The sequence below is a fragment of the Psittacula echo genome (assembly GCF_963264785.1).
Source record: "Psittacula echo genome assembly, chromosome: 7".
Taxonomy (NCBI): Eukaryota; Metazoa; Chordata; class Aves; order Psittaciformes; family Psittacidae; genus Psittacula; species Psittacula echo.
The window spans coordinates 17,281,554-17,303,415 of NC_137740.1; the positions used below are offsets into that span (position 1 = coordinate 17,281,554).

At 41.2% G+C, this 21,862-nt stretch overlaps 1 protein-coding gene across 1 annotated transcript; it reads left to right on the forward strand.

Annotated features, from left to right (window-relative positions):
• Positions 1 to 358: 358 nt before the first annotated feature.
• On the forward strand, positions 359 to 21,251 carry PASK (PAS domain containing serine/threonine kinase; the record flags this gene model as incomplete). The annotated part of the gene is made up of 17 exons (XM_080623735.1): positions 359 to 530; positions 1,612 to 1,838; positions 2,789 to 2,959; positions 4,314 to 4,454; positions 5,005 to 5,139; positions 5,896 to 6,189; positions 6,561 to 6,660; positions 8,236 to 8,410; positions 10,307 to 11,184; positions 11,853 to 12,034; positions 13,411 to 13,578; positions 14,381 to 14,506; positions 16,485 to 16,619; positions 17,882 to 18,081; positions 19,627 to 19,760; positions 20,776 to 20,922; positions 21,123 to 21,251. The coding sequence occupies 17 exons, from the start codon at positions 359 to 361 to the stop codon at positions 21,203 to 21,205; spliced, it is 3,468 nt and encodes a 1,155-aa protein (XP_080479861.1). The 3' UTR covers positions 21,206 to 21,251.
• Between the last annotated feature and the right edge of the window lie 611 nt (positions 21,252 to 21,862).

Sequence of the window (21,862 nt, forward strand, 5' to 3'; positions counted from 1 at the left end):
ACTACCAAAGCTTTTAAAACTTTGGAGCAAGAACGGGGACGGGGTGTCCTGCCGGGTGCTTGGTGGCTCCTACAGAAATAGGATGGTGGTGTCCTGTCGATCACAGGTATTCTGTACTGCCTGGGCAGGGTAATAGTCAAGAGAGTTGGCTATTTGTTAACTTTTGCGTTAACAAACACAGACAAAAAGTTGATTGGGACATGCAAGAATGAGCTGCAGTCTTGCCATAGCTTACAGGGTTGCTTTGGGTTACAAGGATACCTGTCAGCGATCCAAGCCATACTGCCTGACTGAATTTCTGATGTTTCTGTTGCAGATGGTGTCTCCCTAGGTGTGGCGTGGCAACCAGAGGGTGATAATGGCAGCCGAAGCTTATAGCCACTCTGAAGGGAGCCTTCTGCCTTCATCAGTAGGCTTAGACCGTGCACACCTGAAGGACTCTGATAAGCTAAATCGATCCTTTCCCTGGGCCAGCAAAAGCAGGAAAAGCCAGCTCTCTCAACTCTGCCGGCTAAGAGCATCTCTGTCTGGTAAGCACTGTATTTTGAGATCAAGTTCATGTGTTAGTGAAGGTGATGTGTTTCAGAAGGTTTCAGATCTTCCTCCTCCTCTCTCCCAGACCTAGAGGTGATAGCAATAAGTAGCTGCCAGAAAGTGCTTGTTCAATAAATATCTGAGCCACGGATTACTGCAGGCTGGGAGAGTTTACAGGAGAGGTGTTGCTGGATAGGTGATCTGCACCTGTATTTGTCCCTAGGCAACCTTTATTGGCTGCCATCAGACCACCCTGCAATCTCCTGAGTTTTAAATGAGGAGAAAGATGTTGTTCTGGATTCTGTTGGGAGTTTATAGTTCTTTGCAGTTCATAGTGCATCCAGATACAAGTCTCCCTGCTTTATCATGATGATCATATTCATACTGTATGCGGTGCATAAATGCAGAAATGTCCTTGTGGTGAGTTGTTCATAACACTTCTACCAATCTACTGAACGTGTACTACTGTTAGACATTCAAAGCTGCTTCCTGCTTTGGGAGTGGAGCGACGGCATTTGGCTGCTGATACCACTTCCCAAGAAAACATCTTTCGCAGGCAAAAGCTTTGAAAATTTCCGTACAGTCACTTGGCATTGTGTAACACAAAACAGTGGTGTGGGCACAGGTATTTCAGTGTCACATCTTCTGAACAGTTAATTAACTGGATTCTGACTAATGCAGTATTTAATAGGGGCTTGAACACTTACTGTAATTGCATTTAATAACAGCTTCAATCTTGAGAGATTTCAAAACCTTTTAAACTCTGTTAAGTGAAAAACAAAGGTGAACTGGTCTGGCTGAGTCTTATGGGTGTTGGCAATTTTTTTCAAGCCTACAGACTGAGTTTAATTGTTCCAGTGGCTGTGATTCAAAGACATGTTTGTTAGAACTGTTTCCGTTTTCCTTAGTTTCATTGATTCTATTTTCTTGTAATTTCTTTAAAGATTTAGGAATATGTATTTTGGGATTACTTGACAGTTGCTTCAGCTGACAGCTAATTTTTTTTAATTTGTTCCCCTAATACTGTAGTAGACTGGTATAGCTACATAGCTGATCTTGATTTTTATTTTTTCACAGGAGAGAAATGGAGCTCTTACTGTTTGTCTTCACTGGCAGCTCATAACATTTGTACCAGCAAACTTGGTAACTCAGGAGCTCAGTGGGCTTCTTCTTCTCTCTCCACTTCCATTGGAAGCTCTTCTCCTTGTTTGTTTACCCTCACTGAGGAATCCAGCCAGTACCTCCCAGCTGCTGCACGCAACCCAAACAAAGCCATCTTCACTGTGGATATCAACACAACAGAGGTATTTGCAGTAGTAAGTGCTAAATTAAACAGGCTGTAACTGGTATAGGTTGTATGACATCAAACAGGCTGAAATGCCTGTTACTCTTATGTGTATCTGAAGGCAGCTGGAGTGACATGAAGGTCTTTTATAGTCTGCTCAAACTCAATAGTCTTATAAAAGCAACACATTTACTTCCATTGCAGGTTGTAGTTAGCAAAATATACAAGGCAGTAGCAGAAGCACAGCTGTCTTGAATCTTTTTTCAAACAGAAAAATGGAATAAAGAAGACTGCAGCTGTGAAGTAGCATGAAGGAAGAAAGGAAAACAGAAGGTGCTTCAAGCCTTCTTCCTGTTAAGCGCCAACCCTGGGACGCGTTTGTGATGGCATGAGGTCTCTATCTGCCCTATAAATATGCTTTTTGCATTGGGAAGGAGAGAATTTCTCTCCTGTTCTGAGAGTAAACATGAATATTAATTTGAGTACCAAAAACTTTAAAGAGCTGTGCCATTTTTAGCTTGAACTGACAGTTCATGCTTACCCATCTTAAAGGTGTCTAATTCTGACTTGCTCTGTAGCACAGGCTTAAGTATGCCAATGACTGGTGTGATTGCTGCATGCCTTCAGGGATAAATTCTGTGGCTTGCCCAGGATTTGCTTGTAAATACAACTTTGTAGTTTTGCCTCCATGGGTGTAATTATTTACAGTTAAAAGAAATCAGGAAACCTAAAATGAAAGCAATGTCTCAAACCCTGTTAACCAAGAAGACATGTGGACAAGGGATATCCTAGAGTAAGAAGCTTTAGTGAACTGTTTGTGAAGAATGCAGAATTTTAAAGAACCACCAGGAGGAAGGGATATTATAAGACATTAAATCGACAGCCTGAGGAGATGATGATATGTGAACATAACTTAGAGCTTCTTTGTTTTGTTTTGGTAATTTGCTTGGGTTTTTTCCCCTTTTCTAGATCCTGGTGGCTAATGACAAAGCTTGCAAGCTCCTTGGGTGCAGCAGTCAGGAACTCATTGGTCAAAAGCTGTCTGGCTTTATATCCAAATCCAGTCAAGAGGCATGGGAAGCTGTCGGTGAGGAGTACACAGAAACTGATGAATGTTCATCTGTAGTTTCAGGAACTGTGGTATGTGAAAAGTTCAAGAAAATATTCTCCACCATATACAGTGGTTTTGTATGCTCTGGTTTGGGTTTGGTTGGTTAGGGTTCGTTAACATTCTCAATTCCCTGATATATTTAACTTTATGGGGATTTGGCAATTATGGCATTTGTAGGACTGCTTGGTTTAAAAGTTTGCAGATGTGGGAATTCAAAGGGCAAAAGATGGTTTGAGAGGCACCCATGAGAGCCTTGCAGCTGCCAACATGTATAGTCATGATGACTGACCAAACCAGAACTTAAGGGACATTAGATTTTCTAAAAAAGAAAATCAATACAATTGCTTAGCATGGAAAACCTATTATGGAAAAGTTCCCCATTGTCTGGTCTTTTAAAATACTTTTTAAACTATTTTAAATTGCATTGTGCATTTCACAAAGTTACAGTCAGTCAAATACTGTGAAATATCTGTGCCAAAACACCCCAGTTGGTGCAAAGGAGTGGAATGGATATTTTGCCTATAGCAGGGTTGTTTATAAGAAAGCTGCATGAAAAATGTTGCCAAATGATTTTTTTCCACTGCTGTTGCGAGTTGTCACTAGAAAATACTTTGAAAATGAGCTCATATTCTTCTTGGTGTGTTATTTTCGTACTGAAATTGCCAGCATCTTGGAGCTTGATCTTCCTGAATCCTTAATTGCATGGGGGTGGGGGAGGCGGAATATTTTAAGTTTGATTCACTGAAATCCAGGATTAAAATTAAACGTCTGATAAAGGTGCTAATTCAAAGCTACAGCCATTCCAATGGGTATATGCTTCTATACTTTATGGGAGTCACTGTGTAATTTATAAACCCCTTCTTGTCAAGATCACATAAAAATGATAAAAGGCTTGATAGGAACAGTGCAGGTCAGAAGATAAACATTTTCTGCTTTAAGAAGAATCTCCCATAAGAAACTGAACTGCTGTTTTTGCAGCTGAAAGTAAGAACTATGTTACTAATGTAGCTAATGTATTCATTAGCACCGGGGGACATTCCTTAAACAAGGCATCTCTGAAAGGCACTTCTCACTGAATGCAAGGTGTAAGATTGGCACGTATCTTATGCTGAAGGAAATGCCTTTAGGTTTCCTGAGGCAGCAAGAGAAGATACAAAAGCAGTAACATTTTGTGTATCATCAGTTAATTATTTGCAAACCTTTTAATCTCTATATTAAAACTGTGTTTCTTCCAGTAAAAGAACTAGTAGTCAAGAAACAATGTTTTTCTCACAATGACGGGGATATTTCTTGGCTTAATATCTTATTCTTGTTTGAAATTCTTGCTAAGAAACCTAGTAAGTCCTAGTAAGTTCTGACTACATTTCTGAATCCTTTGGAAAGGTGGATGTCATAGGCCATCTCAAAGAGAAGATCCCTGTCTCAGTCTGGCTGAGGCAAATAAGAAGCAAGGACAAGCAGTGTTGTGTGGTTGTGCTGGAACCAGTGGAAAGACTCTCAGCTTCTGTTTCCTTCACAGTTGACGTAAGTGTTTTCCTAATGATCAGATGAGTCTGCAGTTCGTGAGAGTTGATGTGCATATAAGATGTGTCTAAAAGCCAGTAGGCATGTTACTGTTTGTGAACATGAAGCACTGCCTGAAATAGGGATTGCACATGCAGGACCTGTGCCTCTATCTCCCATACAGCTCACCTTCATATGTGCAACAAGTCACATTAAAATACCCTGTTTCTTCTTCAGGGACATCTTAGACTTGAACAGTGATGGTTTGGCAGGGGGTTGGTTATTCATGGCAGGGATGCCCTTGTGAAGGGATCAGCTTGCTGAGGAAAAGCATTGTGAGGAGCATTGGACACCCTTACTTTTCTCCTATGGCAAGAGGCAGGCTGTCTGCATGATCATGGTGGTGTAGTATTGCATTATGCTGTGTCTGGTTTTATTAACTAGTTTTATCTATGAAGGGGCTACAGAATGAAACTTCCTGCATTTGCTTAGATATTTGCCAAAACTGTTGTTAAGAGATTGAGTGGACTGTGGCTAAAATGCTAAAATCAAAATGAATGTTCTTCCCAAGGGAGAGATTACATGGTGCGACCTCCATTTCGCCTATCTCCATGGCTACCCAACATTGGAAGAAGTAGTTGGGCTCCACATAAAGGACCTGATTCCTTCTGTGCAGATGCCTCCTCTAGACAAAAAAATCCCAAAGGTACAGTATAAGCACCAACCACGTTCTTCCAAAGCAACCTGGTCTAGTGGGAGGTGTCCCTGCACATGGCAGTGAGGTTGGAGATGATCTTAAGGCCCTTTCCAACCCAAATCATTCTATGATTCTGTACCCTTCCCATTTGGAAAACAGGTGCACATGGTTTTCCCTGCTTATGTAACAAGAAAGCCTTTTCAGAGAGAAGCAGAAGTACCCTGAAAAATGTATGGAGCTGCTGTCATAATATTTCCTAACTATTTTCTAGGAAAGAGACCAAGCCCCATCTTCTCATTGTGGAACCTGGTGAAAGACACTTTTCTCCAATCCTGGCTTTTTAGGAAACCATGCTGTCTCTGAAAGCTTCTTAAAATTCCTTTGCATTCTTCAGTGGATTCAGTCATGTCACTGAGGAGTGAAAGACTAAAAGGATATGCAGATCCTGCAAATGCCATTAAAGTGGCCAGATAGATAGTTGAAAGAGGCCGTATTAATGCCTTATTTGCTGGAAAGCTATAGCATGGACTTCCCTGGTCCTCTTCATCAGGTTGTTCATACAGGAATTTAAACACTGGATTCCAAATCCTTAGGAAACCAGACTTTCTTCATTTTGGTAGTCACAGGATTGGTTTGTTTTTCTTTTCCTGCTCTCTTTTTCCTGAGAAGGTTCCTGTGTAATTTTATATGAACGCTGAAATAACACCAAATCATTTGGTTAGTTAGAGGTTTCCTGTTTATTTTTTTCTTTTTGCTTTAATTCAGAACCTCAGGATCCAGCGAGCTGTAGGCAGATCCAGAGAGGGTAACATGTTTCCTCTCAGTTTAAAGCTGCAAGTAAGCCTTCTGGAGGAGGACCAAGTAACACTGCAGAAAAATGGTGTTCTGCAGGCAGAAAAAGGCAGCTCTTTCACAGGCTATCATTACTCTGCTACAGTCGTGGTTTTCTTCACCATCAGTGGTCTTATTACTGTCAAGTCAGACGGAACCATCTGTGGCATCAAGGATAGTTTTGCTTTAATGCTCTTTGGCTATGAGAAGAAAGAACTATTGGGAAAGGTAAGACAGGAGGTTTAATCCCTCCCAAAAGACTGCTATGTCTGGCAGTTTATCCATTAGAATTGTAAAGTTGTCTTTTATACTCAGGTCTGTTTGTCACAAAGCCTGTGTTCCATGTGTTTGGTGAGTGAGCTGTATGATGATAACTACATTCCCTTACTGTAATTGATAAGTTTTGCAGTGTTGAGGAGCTCATGTGGGTTTCAGCTAGCACAAAAGCAAGCTGCACACTTAGATGTGCTCTGTAAGTCACATGGATCACTTTTGGCTGGCTATCCATAAGAATCAGGTTCACAAATACAGATTGTTAGCATTTGTCCCTAACCTGTGAGAGCCAGCTTAGATTTATAAGGTTTCCTTCTGTGTTTTAGAACATTACATTCCTGATCCCTGGTTTCTATAACAACATGGAGAGAAGCAGTGACTGTTCTTTGCCATTACCTCCTTTTGATGGCTCCATGGGGACAGAGGGTGAGTGCATCTTTGAAGATGTTACTGCCTGCCATGCAGCTGGCTCTGGTTGCTCTAACAAAGCAAAATGAATAACATTAAGGAACAAAGTTAAAATTACAGAGATGAGAGATTTGCCTATGAACATAGGAACATGCTTTATAAAAGCAATGTACCTCCATGCAGTTTTGAAATTGGATTTCTGCTAAGACCCTAAGGTAAACTGAATTGTTCACCTGAGATTGTGCTTCTTTCTTTGTTACTAGGAAGATGAAACTGAATATCCAAGTTGGAAATTACACTGTTAGTAGAGAATGCTTTGTACTTAACAAGCACTTCCCTTTCCTTCCCTCCCCTGTTAGGATCTCTGAGTATTTTAACTCACGTAAAATACAGGTTTTGTGGCAGTATTGCAGCAGAGCTGTAGACAGGGCTGATATTTTAAGGGAGAATTCTAATATTCTTCTGAGTTGGCTCATGTTGCTGGCTACTATGCAGTGTTATGTTGCTGTGGAGTTTTAGTAGGAGGCATCACATATTCTTGTGATGCAGTTCACTGCATTTACAAAGAATTTGACAAAATTTTATTTCCCTGCACACAACAGGATAAACAGAAGCAGGGAAGCCTCATGTCTCCAAATCTGTCTTTCCAGCTGGCTCTGCCAAAAGAGAGAACACAACCAAGTACATACTTTTATTCTACGATTCTGTGATCTCTACCACAAGAAATCTTTTATGCTGGTTTTGTCTCTGTTTTGAGGTATTTTTCCCCTGGTTTGTTTTTTTTTTTTCACTTTATTTAAAAATGCACATGTGCATTGAAACCAGTGCACACTGCTGGAACAAAGAAGAGTTAATAGACAGCGTGTGATGTCTTAGGTATTTCTTTGACGAAGTAATGCCTCTAATCTAAGATCAGTTCTTCAGTGAGGAAGCATTGTTGGCACTCAGCCTTTACTAAATGGATGGATTCTTTTAGATTCAAATCTAGATTTGTCTACTCATTATCTTCTTCTGCAGCAGCAGTACTTGGTTTATTTAATCTTGCACACTTGTGGTTTTCTCTTTTGATCTGTTGTTACTGGAGAAGGAAAGTTCTTTTCTTATTCTTTCCCTTAACCATTTTTTAGACTATATACTTTTTGTCTGACAATTCCTGTGAGTTCTATAAATGCAGTCTAAAACTTTTCATTTAAAGTGTTTGGAATTGAGAGTGTATGTGTGTTTTGGCCTTTTTTTTTTTTTCCTTTCTTTTTTTGCTGCTGCTGTTTGTCTAACATTAACTCCAGGCTCTGTGTGGTCACTGGCCTTTTTTTACATCTCTGACCTTGAAGTATCTAACCCAGGAGCCTTGATAGGAAAACAAATTTTTGCAGCCCTGGAACTTTTAGGTTCCTGCATGTGATGATTTCTCAAGCCAAAGTAGAGCGGAGTGTTCATATTTGGACCACCTTGCTTTAATCTAGTCTTTTATACTCAGTTACTTAGGGATGAGACAGACCGAGGCATTTCCAAGATTGTTTTTAATCACTGTAGTCTCCGAAGCCTGAACACAAAAGGTGAAATTGGTGTGGTTTTTTTTCCTGTTTGGTACAGACAGCAGCTTCTTGGCTGCATCTGTATCGAGCCTTCTGTCGAGAGATGAAGAGCAGAAATTGGAAAGAAGACACAAAGACGAAAAATTAATGCATGATGAGAATGAACAAAAGAATGTGACCAGTTTCTTTTCTACTCCCTCACCTCCTGAAGTGGCACCCATTCCCTCTAATAGGTAGGCATTTCATGGACTGCATATTTACATATGTGGTGGTAATCACCAGCAAAAACTGTTCTATCACCTCTGTGATGTCTGTGGGAATATGTAACAAGAGCCTTCTGCACTATACTGTTTTTAGAATCTGAGCGCTATTTGCAAGACAGGTTGAGTTTTGCCTACCTTAGATTTTAATTTAGATCTGTGCAACCCAGAATTGTAAAGTTGCAGGAGTTCCATCTTTTAAGGGGACCAAATGCTTCATCCAGACTAGGGAAGGTAATTCGGCTCTGTCTTTGCTAAATCAGAAACAGTGGATGTTTATCTCCGTCTGTGGTATCCACCAGCTGATGTTGCACTGAAGCCAGGTTACCTGGAATGAATTCTAAGTATTGTTCCTTCTGGTGCTTGGTGTAGCTGTCAGGTCATCTATTAAAACAGGCTACTGTATTACTTAAATCCAGACATTTTTATTGTACGTTTCCAGGTCTTTTTCCTGTTACAAGGTTAGAAATTCTCCTCAAGTACCTACATGGTTTATCTTAATTCAAATTTTAAGCCTTCTGCATTAAAAATTCTAATCGTCAGAAAACATTTACTGCTCTTTTTAATGTATAGTCTATTACAGCACAGTTCTTGCTGCTTTTTAAAGCAAGAACTTTCTTGTGCTCTCCTGGGTTTATGTCTCTCATATCACATTTGGATTTTAAGTGCTCTCTTGCATGGGTTGTGTTTCTACTTTGTATTTTTACTGATAGAAATGTTTATAAAATACGTTGTGCTGTGGACTTTAGTGAACCATGGTTAAATTGGTGGTTAGGGACGTCCATCTTCTGTTGGACAGACAAAGGATCTGTTCTGAGGTCAGGAAGTATCCTGCCATATGTGTTGGCTTTTTGTTGTGGTAAATTATCTATGATCTATACTTAGAAATTAAGCTAGAGAAGGAAATAATTCATAGGGAAAGAGTGCCATTCAAGTATACCTACTCTTCTTTGGTCAAAATGGAATTTGTTAGGATCTTGAATATCTGTGCCAACAGCTTTTTGCTTTTTCTTTTAAACTTCAGAAAATAAAGCAGTTGGCGCAGGTTTTAAACAGTGACCATAGTAACAGAAGAGCAGGTAGTGTACAATATGACAGTATGACAGTTCTCTCAATCTTTTACCATCGTGTTACCACTAATTACTTTGAACCATTGCAGTAAAGACAGTATTGCTACTGATGGGCTGTCAGCCCACCACAGAGAGTCTTACCCTGAAACCTGCCATGACAGAATCAGATCTGAAGGTTACCATATGAAAAGCTGAAGCATCAGTTCTCTGCTGATGCCTGGGGACAAGCTGCTACAGTAAATGTTGCTTGGTTGCTGTTAAAGAAAAATCTTCACCCTGGGCTTTCCACAGCAGCCTCAGACATCTGATTCTTAGAAAAGCAATGTAATAATTGAGTGGTACACAAATCGGAGCGGCTTGAGCTGGGTGCCTCCAGGGAGGGACCCAGAACAAAGAAATTCCTGAGGTTTCGTACCCTTACATTTTATGCACTGGACCATCCCATGCTGTTGTTGGTCCAGCGATGAATTTTGGTCTGGGGTCTCCTGTCTATCATTGGATTCTTTTGTGGTCTTGAAGCCATAGTAAATGAAGGACAGGAAATTCTTTCTCATCACTTCAGTTTTTGTTCGTTACTAAGGATGCATCTTCTTTATCTGCCAGTTTGCATTGGCCTCATTTACACTGTCTTTTGTTTACATAACTAAGCACAAGTTGTTGCTTCTTAAGGCTCCAGCAACTTCAGCTACCCATGCTAAGCAACTACTCATGCTAAGCAAGGCCACCCAGTCAAAAAGAACACAGTTAAAGGAATTCATCTAACTAAACTTAATTCACAACAGTTGCCTGTTTGTTCTAGGCTGGAAGACAATCTAGATACTGAATCCTATTCCCCAATTAAGATGCCTTCTGATGTCACTTGTAACTCACCTGGAACACCAACAAAAGATGAGCCATGGTCTGGGACAACACCAGACTGCAGACAAGAATTTCAAAGCCATATGGCTACAGGGCAGTTGTCAAACTCAGACTTCACGTGTGATGGAAAACATTCCAGCCTTGAGCACGTTGTGGTTGAACACTGCCTGCTAAATGATGCTTCATGCTTCTTTGCAAATGGAAGAAATACTATCCATGATATCTGCTCAGGAAATAAAATGGGTTGCAGTGCTTCTGCAGCAGTTGCCACAACCTCTGAAGATGTTAAAGAATCAGACACTGAGCTGAACTGCATTTGCTCTGGTCTTGAGGTACTAAGGCTGAATACTGATGTCAAGAGGCACTCAGACAATTGTTTAAGTATTACTGCAACTCATGTAGGAGCATTCTCTGATGCAGTGGACTTGGGTGTAGGCAATAAGCTAACTCAGAATACCAGTGCCTTTTCAACTGGGCAAGAAAAGCAGCTGTTGAATGGTGTTGCTACAGAAAATGGTTCTGGGTGGCTGGCCTCCCAAAAGCCTTTAGAAGAGACTGAAGAATCCTCCAAAGCATTTATTAAGAAGCCTGAAACTCTTGCAGAGACCATGGGGGACAACATCAACAGAAACCAACTGAAGAGCAAATATAGTCCTGAAAACTGCTGTCAGCTGCATGGGCAACAAAATATGGAGATAAAAATAACATCAACCCCAGTGAAACAAGAAGGAAGGCTGAACCCAGCAGCTCCTTTGACCGTGGAGATTCTGGAAGGCAGCTACGCTGGCAATTGCTGCCACAGAGATGGGTCACAATTAAGTAAGTTAAACCTACTTCTCCCCTTCCCAAAACTCTTACTGGGGTGTTCTTTTCCACCCACATTTTTGCAGAAGGCAGACAGTTCTGGTTAGAAGCTTATGGTGGAGAGGAGGGAAGAAGCTCTAGCATCTGAAATAAAAATGGTATCACAGTCTACTCAGAGGGTATTAGAAAAGCAGGTATATAAAGTACAAAGTTACTAAGAAATTAATCCTGACTGAATAGTCAGAAATATTCTCAAAACGTAACTAAAAGATTTGAACTGAGTAACTTTTTTTCTGAACAGAAATTATAAGCTCCATTGTAAAACTTGTATTTAAATTGTGTAATGGACTGTGTTTCATTAAGGCATTCATCTGGATTCAGTGGCTTGTTGTATAAAATCCCCATTTTGCTGTAGTTTAGAGTAGCAATGTGAAATTAATAATCACAGTTGAACACTGACAAAAATTTCTGCTGGGGGTTGGGAACCATGGATGTAGCTGCCAACTATCTCTGAGTAGCTGTACTGTTGTCAGCACCTCTGATCATTCTTTCCTGGGTAGGTATTCCCCAAATAAATAATGTCACTTTGATAAGAGCTCAGAATGTTGTCCTAAAATATCTGTGGTCCCATTCAACACTAAAGTCTCATTGTACCATTTTAACTTACTCACCTGTTTCTACAGGTATACTCTTTGAAGTGAAACGTGTAGAACTGCAGGACCCTGCTGTACTTTTCTGTGTCTGGGTGGTGAAAGACCTTCTGCAGAGCCAGAAGGAAGCTGGAGCAAAGAGTCAGCTTTTGCTCTCCAGTCTAGCAAGCTCTGCCCAGTCTATTGCTGATCTTTCTACAAATAGTCTTGGAGAAGTAAGAAATCCTACCATTGCGTAATACTGAGCATCTCCTTGTTTGGCTGCTAAGCTGAAGCTAAAGTCAAAAAGGTTTTCAACCTAAAATGTCACATGGTTGTGGGTGGATATTGCTCTTTCTTTGTTTCACTATTTTTACCTCAAAAGAAATTTTTTAAATTGCTGTTTTGTAACATTCTGGTAGTGTGTGTTTTGCTTAGTGGAATTCCCTTTCCCAGGCTGAACAATGAAACCACCCAATTTGTTCTTGGGCTGCTCTAATTACATCTACAACAGAAGTTTGCATCAGTGTGGTTTTTAAATCAGTGGCACCATGACAGAACCTTATTAAGAAAGGAAATACCAGGCTGAAAACTTCCACTAACTGACTTGTGGCAACAAAAGAAAACTGCTTGAGCTTCTAAATTCCTTGAATAAATGGATGCATTCCTTCAATCTTTACACAGTTGGATTTTATGATGACCTTAACAGAGAAGTCCATACGTAGATATCACATGTATAGTGATGATGGTTCCAAACTACATGAGCCTGTAGGAGCTGCTGTTTATTGAAATGTAACGCAGATGAGACGCCCCCTCCCCTGCCTAAACAATGAGATGGGAGATAAAGTAGATATTTGAGTGAAAAGCTTGGCTATTGGCAAAACCTACTGTTTGAAATATTTTTCCTTTTAGAAAATCATCTTCCATGTACATGCACATGTATGTCAAAATATAAGCAGTTCTGATAATTCCGTGTATAACTCCAAATATCATTGTCCAAAACAAATGCCCCTGTGAGATTTGTTGGTTCCTCTCAGGATGTAAGGCTGTGTATGTCATAAAGATGTTCCGTTATACATTGTAGATGCCATCTTTGGTGGAGAAACTTAGTAATTGCAGAGACAAACAAGCCCAAGCTCTCTCCTCAGAGGAAGACAAAATTCTGTTGGGTTCATTTTTCATGCAGTGTTGTAAGCCTTGGTAGGAAAGCATGTGGTGTTTCTTTACTAGGGATTTTACTGGGATGTTAACATTTAGGAGGGTATGCCTTGAACTTGTTTGCTCTTTGTGTCTGCTGTGGTGATAGACCACAAGGACTTAATTTTCCTACTCACAGAGAGAATTTTATGCAAGAAGCTACGGTGCATATGCTTCTGTTTCCTTTACCTTTCTGTGAAGTAAGCAGTATTTGTAGCTGCCAAGAGCTGATTGTTGGCTTGTCTCGTATGGTGATATTTACTGCGATATGCTGTTCTTGCTATCAAAACCAAATATCACTACTTTTAGCTATTGCAGATGTGTACTTTCTTTTCAGTATTTACTTCATTTTACAAACATGATTCTATGGTTTGTTCATTTTTTTTCCTTGCTATTTCTTTTTCTCTGTACCTAGGCCATCAGATCAACTTCACTTTTTGAGAATTCCCGAGGAGCCGAAGAGCTTGAGTGTCTAAGGGCATGTGAAGGAGAATATGCAGAAAACTATAACACTCTCAGTCTTATTGGCAAAGGATCTTTTGGCTTTGTCTGGACTGCCAGGGGCAAGAAAGATCATCAGGAGGTTAAATATTTCTTTTAGATCTGATTGCAATAATTTAGGATGAAAACTGAAGGTTAGAGTAGTAGTGTAGTGTTATGTCAACTCTACACTATTAAAAGTTGAGTTTTGGTAGCTGGGCTTTTCCTTTGTTTAAATAGAAATTTGAAATCACTAACCTCATGGAAACAGGCCAGCAAAATATTTGCATTGATGTATATGAATATAACAGTATATGAATGTTATCTAAGACAGCAGGCACAGAATGACACTGGCCATGTATCTACTTTAACCTGCTGAAAGAAGGATATATTAAGCTTAACAGAATTACAGGTTTTCTGTTACTAAAGAGAACAACAAATTTCAAGGTCTTTATCATGCCACAACTCAAGAATGTGGAGTAGACATGTTGAGGTTATGGGACCCTCCTCTATCAGCAGAAGTATTTTGAGTGTTGAGAGGCAAGTGCTGGTGTTTTTCTGCATGAGTATTAAGTGCTTATGTCCCTCCACTGTACCTCTATGCCAGAAGTCAACACTGTTGTAACTGATAAAAGAGCTGTCCTGACAAAGCCTTTGGATTTCATAGCATCCGTAAAAAGAAAATAACTACATTCGATTTCTGTGCATTGCTTGGCTTCTAGGCCTAAATTAGTTTAAATATGTTTAAAGATACTATAAGCAATGCACATTGGGTTGGCTTACTTCTGTACTTCTAGTAATACGGCTCACTAACACTTTTCCTAGATATTAACTTACCATGATTTAAAAAGTATGACTTAAAGCCATACTTTTGCAGCTGATGCTGAATGCTGTTGTCTGTGCAGGTTGTTGTAAAGTTCATCTGGAAGGAGAGGGTGCTTGAGGACTGCTGGGTAGATGATCCTGATCTGGGGAGAGTGACTCAAGAAATTGCAATCCTGTTGAAGCTGCAGCACCCCAATATCATTAAGGTACAGTGAACTGAGTGAATGCAGTTTGAACTGCATCACGTGGCTCCTTTTGAATACTTAGTGTCTCATGTTTCTCTTCAGGACTGAAGAAATGTCCTATATTAAAATCTACACTTTCAGGAAAGAAAAGAGCCTACCTATCGTGCTTTGTTTTGGAGGGTATGTTACAGCAGACTGTCACTGGCTTCGACACTTTTACTCCGAGCAAATGATGTAAACATAGATCTGACTGTAATAGGAAAACTGTTAATAGGAAGAATCATAGAATCATAGAACAGTTAGGGTTGGAAAGGACCTTGAGATCATCTAGTTCCAACCCCCCTGCCATGGGCAGGGACACCCCACACTAAACCATGTCACCCAAGGCCTCATCCAACCTGGCCTTGAACACCGCCAAGGATGGAGCATTCACAACCTCCCTGGGCAACCCATTCCAGTGCCTCACCACCCTCACAGTAAAGAATTTCTTCCTTATATCCAATCTAAACTTCCCCTGTTTAAGTTTGAATCCGTTACCCCTTGTCCTATCACTACAGTCCCTGATGAATAGTCCCTCCCCAGCATCCTTGTAGGCCCCCTTCAGATACTGGAAGGCTGCTATGAGGTCTCCACGCAGCCTTCTCTTCTCCAGGCTGAACAGCCCCAACTTTCTCAGCCTGTCTCCATATGGGAGGTGCTCCAGTCCCCGATCATCCTTGTGGCCCTCCTCTGGACTTGTTCCAACAGTTCCATGTCCTTTTTATGTTGAGGACACCAGAACTGCCCACAATACTCCAAGTGAGGTCTCACGAGAGCAGAGTAGAGAGGCAGGATCACCTCCTTTGACCTGCTGCTCACGCTCCTCTTGATGTAGCCCAAGATAACGGTTGGCTTTCTGGGCTGCGAGCGCACACTGCCGGCTCATGTTCATTTTCTCATCGACCAACACCCCCAAGTCCTTCTCTGCAGGACTGCTCTGAATCTCTTCTCTTCCCAAGCTGTAGCCTTGCCTGGGATTGCTCCGACCCAGGTGTAGGACCTTGCACTTGGCATGGTTAAACTTCATCAGGTTGGCATCAGCCCACCTCACAAGCGTGTCGAGGTCCCTCTGGATGGCATTCCTTCCCTCTGGCGTATCAACCGCACCACACAGCTGGGTGTCATCGGCAAACTTGCTGACAGCGCACTCAATCCCACTGTCCATGTCACCGACAAAGATGTTGAACAAGACCAGTCCCAACACCGATCCCTGAGGGACACCACTCGTTACCGGTCTCCAGCTGGACATTGAGCCATTGACCACAACTCTTTGCGTGCTGCTGTCCAGCCAGTTCTTTATCCATCAAGTGGTCCACCCATCAAATTGATGTCTCTCCAATTTAGAGACAAGGATGTTGTGTGGGACAGTGTCGAACGCTTTGCACAAATCCAGGTAGATGACGTCAACTGCTCTGCCCCTGTGCATCAGTTTCGTAGCCCCATCATAGAAGGCCACCAAATTGGTCAGGCAGGATTTCCCCTTAGTGAAGCCATGCTGGCTGTCACCAACCACCTCCTTGTTTTTCATGTGCCTTAGCATTTCTTCCAGGAGAATCTGCTCCAAGAGTTTGCCAGGCAAACTTTTCTTTTGGCAAGAAAAGGCTATATGTTATTTCAAGAGGATGAGATGCCTACCTTGGAAGTGTGATGTCACATCTGAACCTGTACTAGTTCAGGAAATAATCTGCATACATATCTTGATTCCTCTGGTTTGAAGTTGTTGTTTGGTGGTTGTTGGTGGGGGAGGGGTGGTCCCCAGAAAAAGAATTCCTCTTGGTTTTAATTCTGCTTGGTTTTAATTCTGCTCTTTTTTCAAGAAACATTTGTGCTCAGTGAAATGAGACTTCGAAGATTATAAAACACGTTGATTAATTCTCCAAGAGGAGAGCAGGGTTTGCTTAAGTAGAAAAAAGGCAGTTTGAGGATGAAGCACCTGATTAAAAGAGTCTGTTATTTATAGGTGCTGAATGTGTTTGAAAATGAACACTTCTTCCAGCTGGTGATGGAGAAGCATGGATCTGGTCTGGATCTCTTTACATTCATTGATAATCAGCACAACTTGGATGAGCCACTAGCCAGCTATATATTCAGACAGGTGAGAATTGGGAATGTACAGTTGCTACATGCAGCTAAAATTTGGTTAATAAAAAAAGGATTTCCTATAAAGCCATTGCCTCTTAGCTGTGATGGGAGCAGCACAGAGCCCCTGTCATCAGCATGACCATCCATGTAGCAGCCACATATCCTCTGCGGAAGGAGGAAAGTGCACAGAAATTGCCCCAAGCTCCACTAAAAGCTACGCTTCCACTTAGACCAATGCTTGCTTTAGATTGGTTATGGGGGTAAGAGACTCTCCTCTTTTTAAGGAATTTAATATCAAGAAATTATCTTGGAATTTAATGTAGCATAATGCAAAATAACTCAAGGTAGTTGACTGTGAGTCAGGAACTCACGTGAGAGCTAAATTATCCTCTGTTCATTGAGTTAACCATAACGGGCACTTCCCCCTAACATGTTTTGGGGTAAATTTCTTCCTCAAAAGTATGAAAGAATTACTTCGCACTTGGTAACACATTGAACACTCCCCTTGCCTGGGATGCTGATGGAAGGTGGAAATTGCAATCAATGGTCTCTTTAGATTTATGATGGATAAGCCCTTCTCCTAAATCAACCTTGAGTCTGTAGGGGTGCTTCATTACCTCAGACCTGGACAGTATTTGTCTTCAAAGGGAGTTTTACATTATAAATAGAAACTTTTCTTCCTTAGCCATCTGCTTTTCTTGCTCAAATGTATTATGGTAGGAATCACAATTGTCTCCAGGGTGATAAAATTCTGATGCTATTCTTAATTATGGCACTACAGCATGAATCGTGCAGAAAGAAGAATGAAAATTAGGAGTGACTTTATTATTTATACCAAGCTTCACTCTTAAATGCTTTGTCATCCTGCAATATTGGAGGCACACAGTAATATCCTTCTGGATAAATCAAAGGACCCTCCAAATGAAGCTGGGATAAAAATAGAGTAACCTGCAGGAATGTAACAGTAAGCTCTGATGCTTCTAGTCAAAAAACCAAGCACATTCTGACCAAAAAAACCAAGCACATATGCCGCCTTCCTGCACATTTGTGAGAGGAAAGCAAGCAAAGGCTATTTTAAGTCTCTCCCAAGATAGACACCCTACTGCAGCAAAGCTGACAGACATGCCTGAGTTTGTTTTCTGTTACCAAAATTAGGATCTTGTTTATATATATATAAAAAAGCCAAAACGTGGCTACTGAAACTGAGTGATGCCACACAGATTATCCAGAAGGACACCTGGGGTAGTAACACCTAGTTCTTTCCTCCTCTTTCAGCTTGTATCAGCTGTTGGGTATCTTCACTGTAGAAACATCCTTCACAGAGATATCAAGGATGAAAACATTGTCATTGCTGAAGATTTCACAATTAAATTAGTGGACTTTGGTTCAGCTGCCTACCTGGAACCCAGCAAATTGTTTTATACCTTCTGTGGGACAATTGAGTACTGCTCACCAGAAGTGCTGTCTGGCAAACCGTATGTCACCCTCTGAAAAGTCATTTTTGTGTCCATTGCACCAAAAATTGTGGAATAGAGAAGACAAGCTACTTTGCCATTGGTGCTCTACTAGAATATCTAACCACAGAAAACTGCAGTGAGATTTAGGGCACTGCAGTGACAGAAATTACTTGTAAAGGTTTGAATGCATATAAAGTAGGGCACTGTGGTGACAGAAAGTAGTTCTAAAGGCTTGAAAACATACAAAGTTTCTTCTGATTAAGTCTGTTAACAGGCTGTCTGATTCTGGTCAGATGTTTTGCAAAGCTTTGTACTAATGTCTGTCGTACTGCAGAGCCAAGTTCAAGAACAAGCCTGAGTTTAATTACCAGCCTGGTAGAAGAGTTTAGATGAATTGGGTTGTACTTGAACGTGTCCTTTTCCTTAATCTTTCATAACACGTACATCAGCTTGCTAACCTTCTCTTCATACCTGTGTCTATGCACTCATGGGTCTCTACCAAAAGCTGCTCTTCTATAGAGATGGTATAAGCAAGTATTACTGTGTAATTTGCTCCTTACCATGTCCGTGTTTTGTACTTCTCCGATGCTCCTCTTGTATGCCCCTTTCTTTCCTACTTGCTTCTCTGTATGAATTTTTTGCAGTTTGATCATTGTTCATCTCCCCATTGATATTTGTGCTCCTCTGGACTCAAGGATTCTTCCCTTGCATCCTGTCGTGCTCCTGTCTTCGATGTTCTGCCCTGCTCCTGTCTTCGATGTTCTGCCCAAATCTTAGCTGACTTTTCCCTGTTCTCTCCTTCTCTGAGTGCTCTTTACCTGGAGGCTGGCAGTCTCATACTCACCCCTGGAGGGAAGCCTTATCATCACAGGGTGATAAACATTAATTGTACATGCAAGTATATTATCTTGCTCTCAGTTCACAGCTGTTTTCATAGGTCCTTCAAGCCGCTTCTCTTAATGGGGAAGGGGGAAGCAATGCTAGGAGGAGAGGAAATCCCTGCTGGGAATGAGATGGAGAATGCAGCACTGCCCTGGGTATTCAGCCTGTTACTGTGTGAAGAAACTCTCCCTTTTTATCAGATAGAATCTCAATAGTTTATGTTTATTTCCAGAAAATACTTGCTTTGAAAAGGTTGAGTGGGGATAAATGAGATTCCACTGAGGTGTCTGACCTTCCATTTAAATATTTACTTGATAATTTTGGCTTATGGTGAAGAAGGAGGAAGATTAAGTTCTCCTGTCACCAGCTTACACGTGTGGAAGTCTAGGTGCATATTTTACATACTTATTAACTGAAACTGGTTGGCCATTCTTCTGGCTGTTTTTCTTTTATGGAGAAGCATAACATGGAGAAGACTTCTCAGAAACATGTGAGAAACTTACTAGAATTCTCAGAAACCTCCTATGTTAAAACAGAAATTGGAAATAAGAGCTATCAACTGACTTTATTTACTATTATTGGGCTATTTTTACTTTTTTTAATTTATTGACTATTTTTACTTTCTTCAGCACACTATTATGTATGTGCAGTCTGAGTTTAGGCAAGTTTACCTCTGCATAGGTACCGTGGTCCTGAGCTGGAGATGTGGTCACTTGGTGTCACCCTTTATACCCTAGTATTTGGAGAGAATCCCTTCTGTGAGCTGGAGGAGGCCATGGCAGCTGTCCTGAATCCTCCTCGGCCTGTCTCAAAAGGTAATTTTTTGTCATTTGCTTTTCTAAAGGAGCAGATCTCTTGGGAAGGTATGAACAATATTTATTCTCCAGAAATAAAAGGGAAGACTGGAAAAAATGCTTCAAAATGTGCTCTGCAATGATTGTAAAAGCTGCTCAGTGCAGCAGAGTTACCCAGGGTATCCTTTTCAGGTAAGTTCTGCAGTTCTTCAGTGCCTATGATGAACACAGCTGTCTGCCCTGTGTTTTATTTGTTTCAAATTCCAGGGCACCCATGTATTACGATGAATCAACTATCAGCTGGTCAAGCTTCGGTGAGGTTTATACCTGAGAAAACCAGAACAAATAATGCCTGATGGGAAGGATCAGTCTAGTAGATAACTTTAAGATCAGAAATGGCAGTCACATAACTCTAATGCAAGTTTTATCTCATTGAACTATTACCAGTCAAGGCCGTGTCCCTTTGGCAACAGATGGTGGTGTGTGGATACCTTCTGAATGAATTGTATGGCTTGACCTCACAGGAAAAATACATTGGCCTTGTTTTCTGTTGGAGGTATAGAATGCTAATTACATGTCAGGCTAATAAAATCTCCATCAACAAATCCTCAGGGGTCCTTAGGAGCATTGTGGTTATAAGGCTTGAGGGGGCTGCAATTGACTGATAAATCCTTGAAGCCTTCCCTGACCCCTGAAGTGCATATTTAGTCACACAGCAAACATGGGATGACTGCAGGATAAGACTGGACTTGGAAACAGTGAGTCAAGGTGACCTCTGTGGCATTTGTTTCTACTTCTGTCCTCCTCAGTATAACTCTGTGCTCAGTTCTCTGTTTTCACAACCTGGAAATCTCAGAGCGTTCCCAGACCTGAGCACACATGAATAAGATTGTGATAGAACAGTACAGCACCAGGGTTTAATGGGGAGGATTTGTAATTACGATCTGCATTCTTTGAATATAAACCATATTTTGCATTCCAAGCATGCCTAAAATATAGCCTGAGCCATTCTTCTTACTGCTTTCTCTCTGCCCAGGTCTCATGAATCTCATGGTTGGCCTTTTGCATCCTGTTCCAGAGCAGCGCATGACTCTGGTGATGTTAGTAGAGGATCAATGGCTGAAGCAGCCTGTGAACCTGGGTGATTATGCCTGGGAAGAGGTCTACCCCTCTGCTGAGACAGGTGAGATGTTGTCCTGAAGGATTTCTCCCCCACCCAGGGCCCAATGAGCGTGTAGGAATGATTTCTAAGAGAAGACTGAACTGTGGTTAGCAAGATAATTCTCATCAGGTCACCTACTGCTATCCAAACATGCTCAGTTTGAAAGTATGCTCATTGTCCAGTAGGACCTGTGGTTCACTCCTCACTGTCTTTCTCCCTAGAAAGCAGCAGATTCAGAAACGGTTCTGGTGAGTGGTTGCATGGAGACAAGCTCCCAGCTCCTCACGCAGACAGCCAGTGTTGAATGCTCCTGACTGAGCATGCATATTCCCACCAGGAAGAAGCAACGGCTGTGGAGTGCCAGGGCTTGGGCCTGGGATGTTGCTGCCATTCTTCTCCACAGCACAAATCCCTCCCTGTGGAATGGTAACTCCCTTACTCAAGAATCGACAGGAATGAACTGTAAGCCCTAGATTGCTGCTACTTCTCTGATGTAGAAAGATCTGGTGGTCAGTACTGAACAGCCTTAAGGTGCTCCGCCTGGGCACAATTCCTCTAGAAAACCTTCTCGCCGTAAGCGTTTATTACTGTTCTTATACAGGATGTGTTTTAAAGTTGTGAGACAGAGATTTTAGTGTCTTGTTTAAATTGTTCATCACTCGGGATATATTTTTATTGGCTGGTTTTACTTTGTATATGTAGTTTCACTTGTTCTAAAAGAGAATTCCATGATGGGGGGTGTCCCTTCCCCCCCCCTTTTTTTATTTGTCAGTCCTCTCTGCATCTAGAAAAATAGTCTTTGATTTTGGTGAGACAAAGATAGTGGAAATAAAAAAACAGATTACAAAGAACTTGAACCAGTTCACAATATCGAGATGAAATCCTTTCAGCGTGCAGCTCAGCCAGACTCAGACTTCCTGAAAGTAAGTTCTCATGCCTGCTGCTGGTGTCAGGCATAATC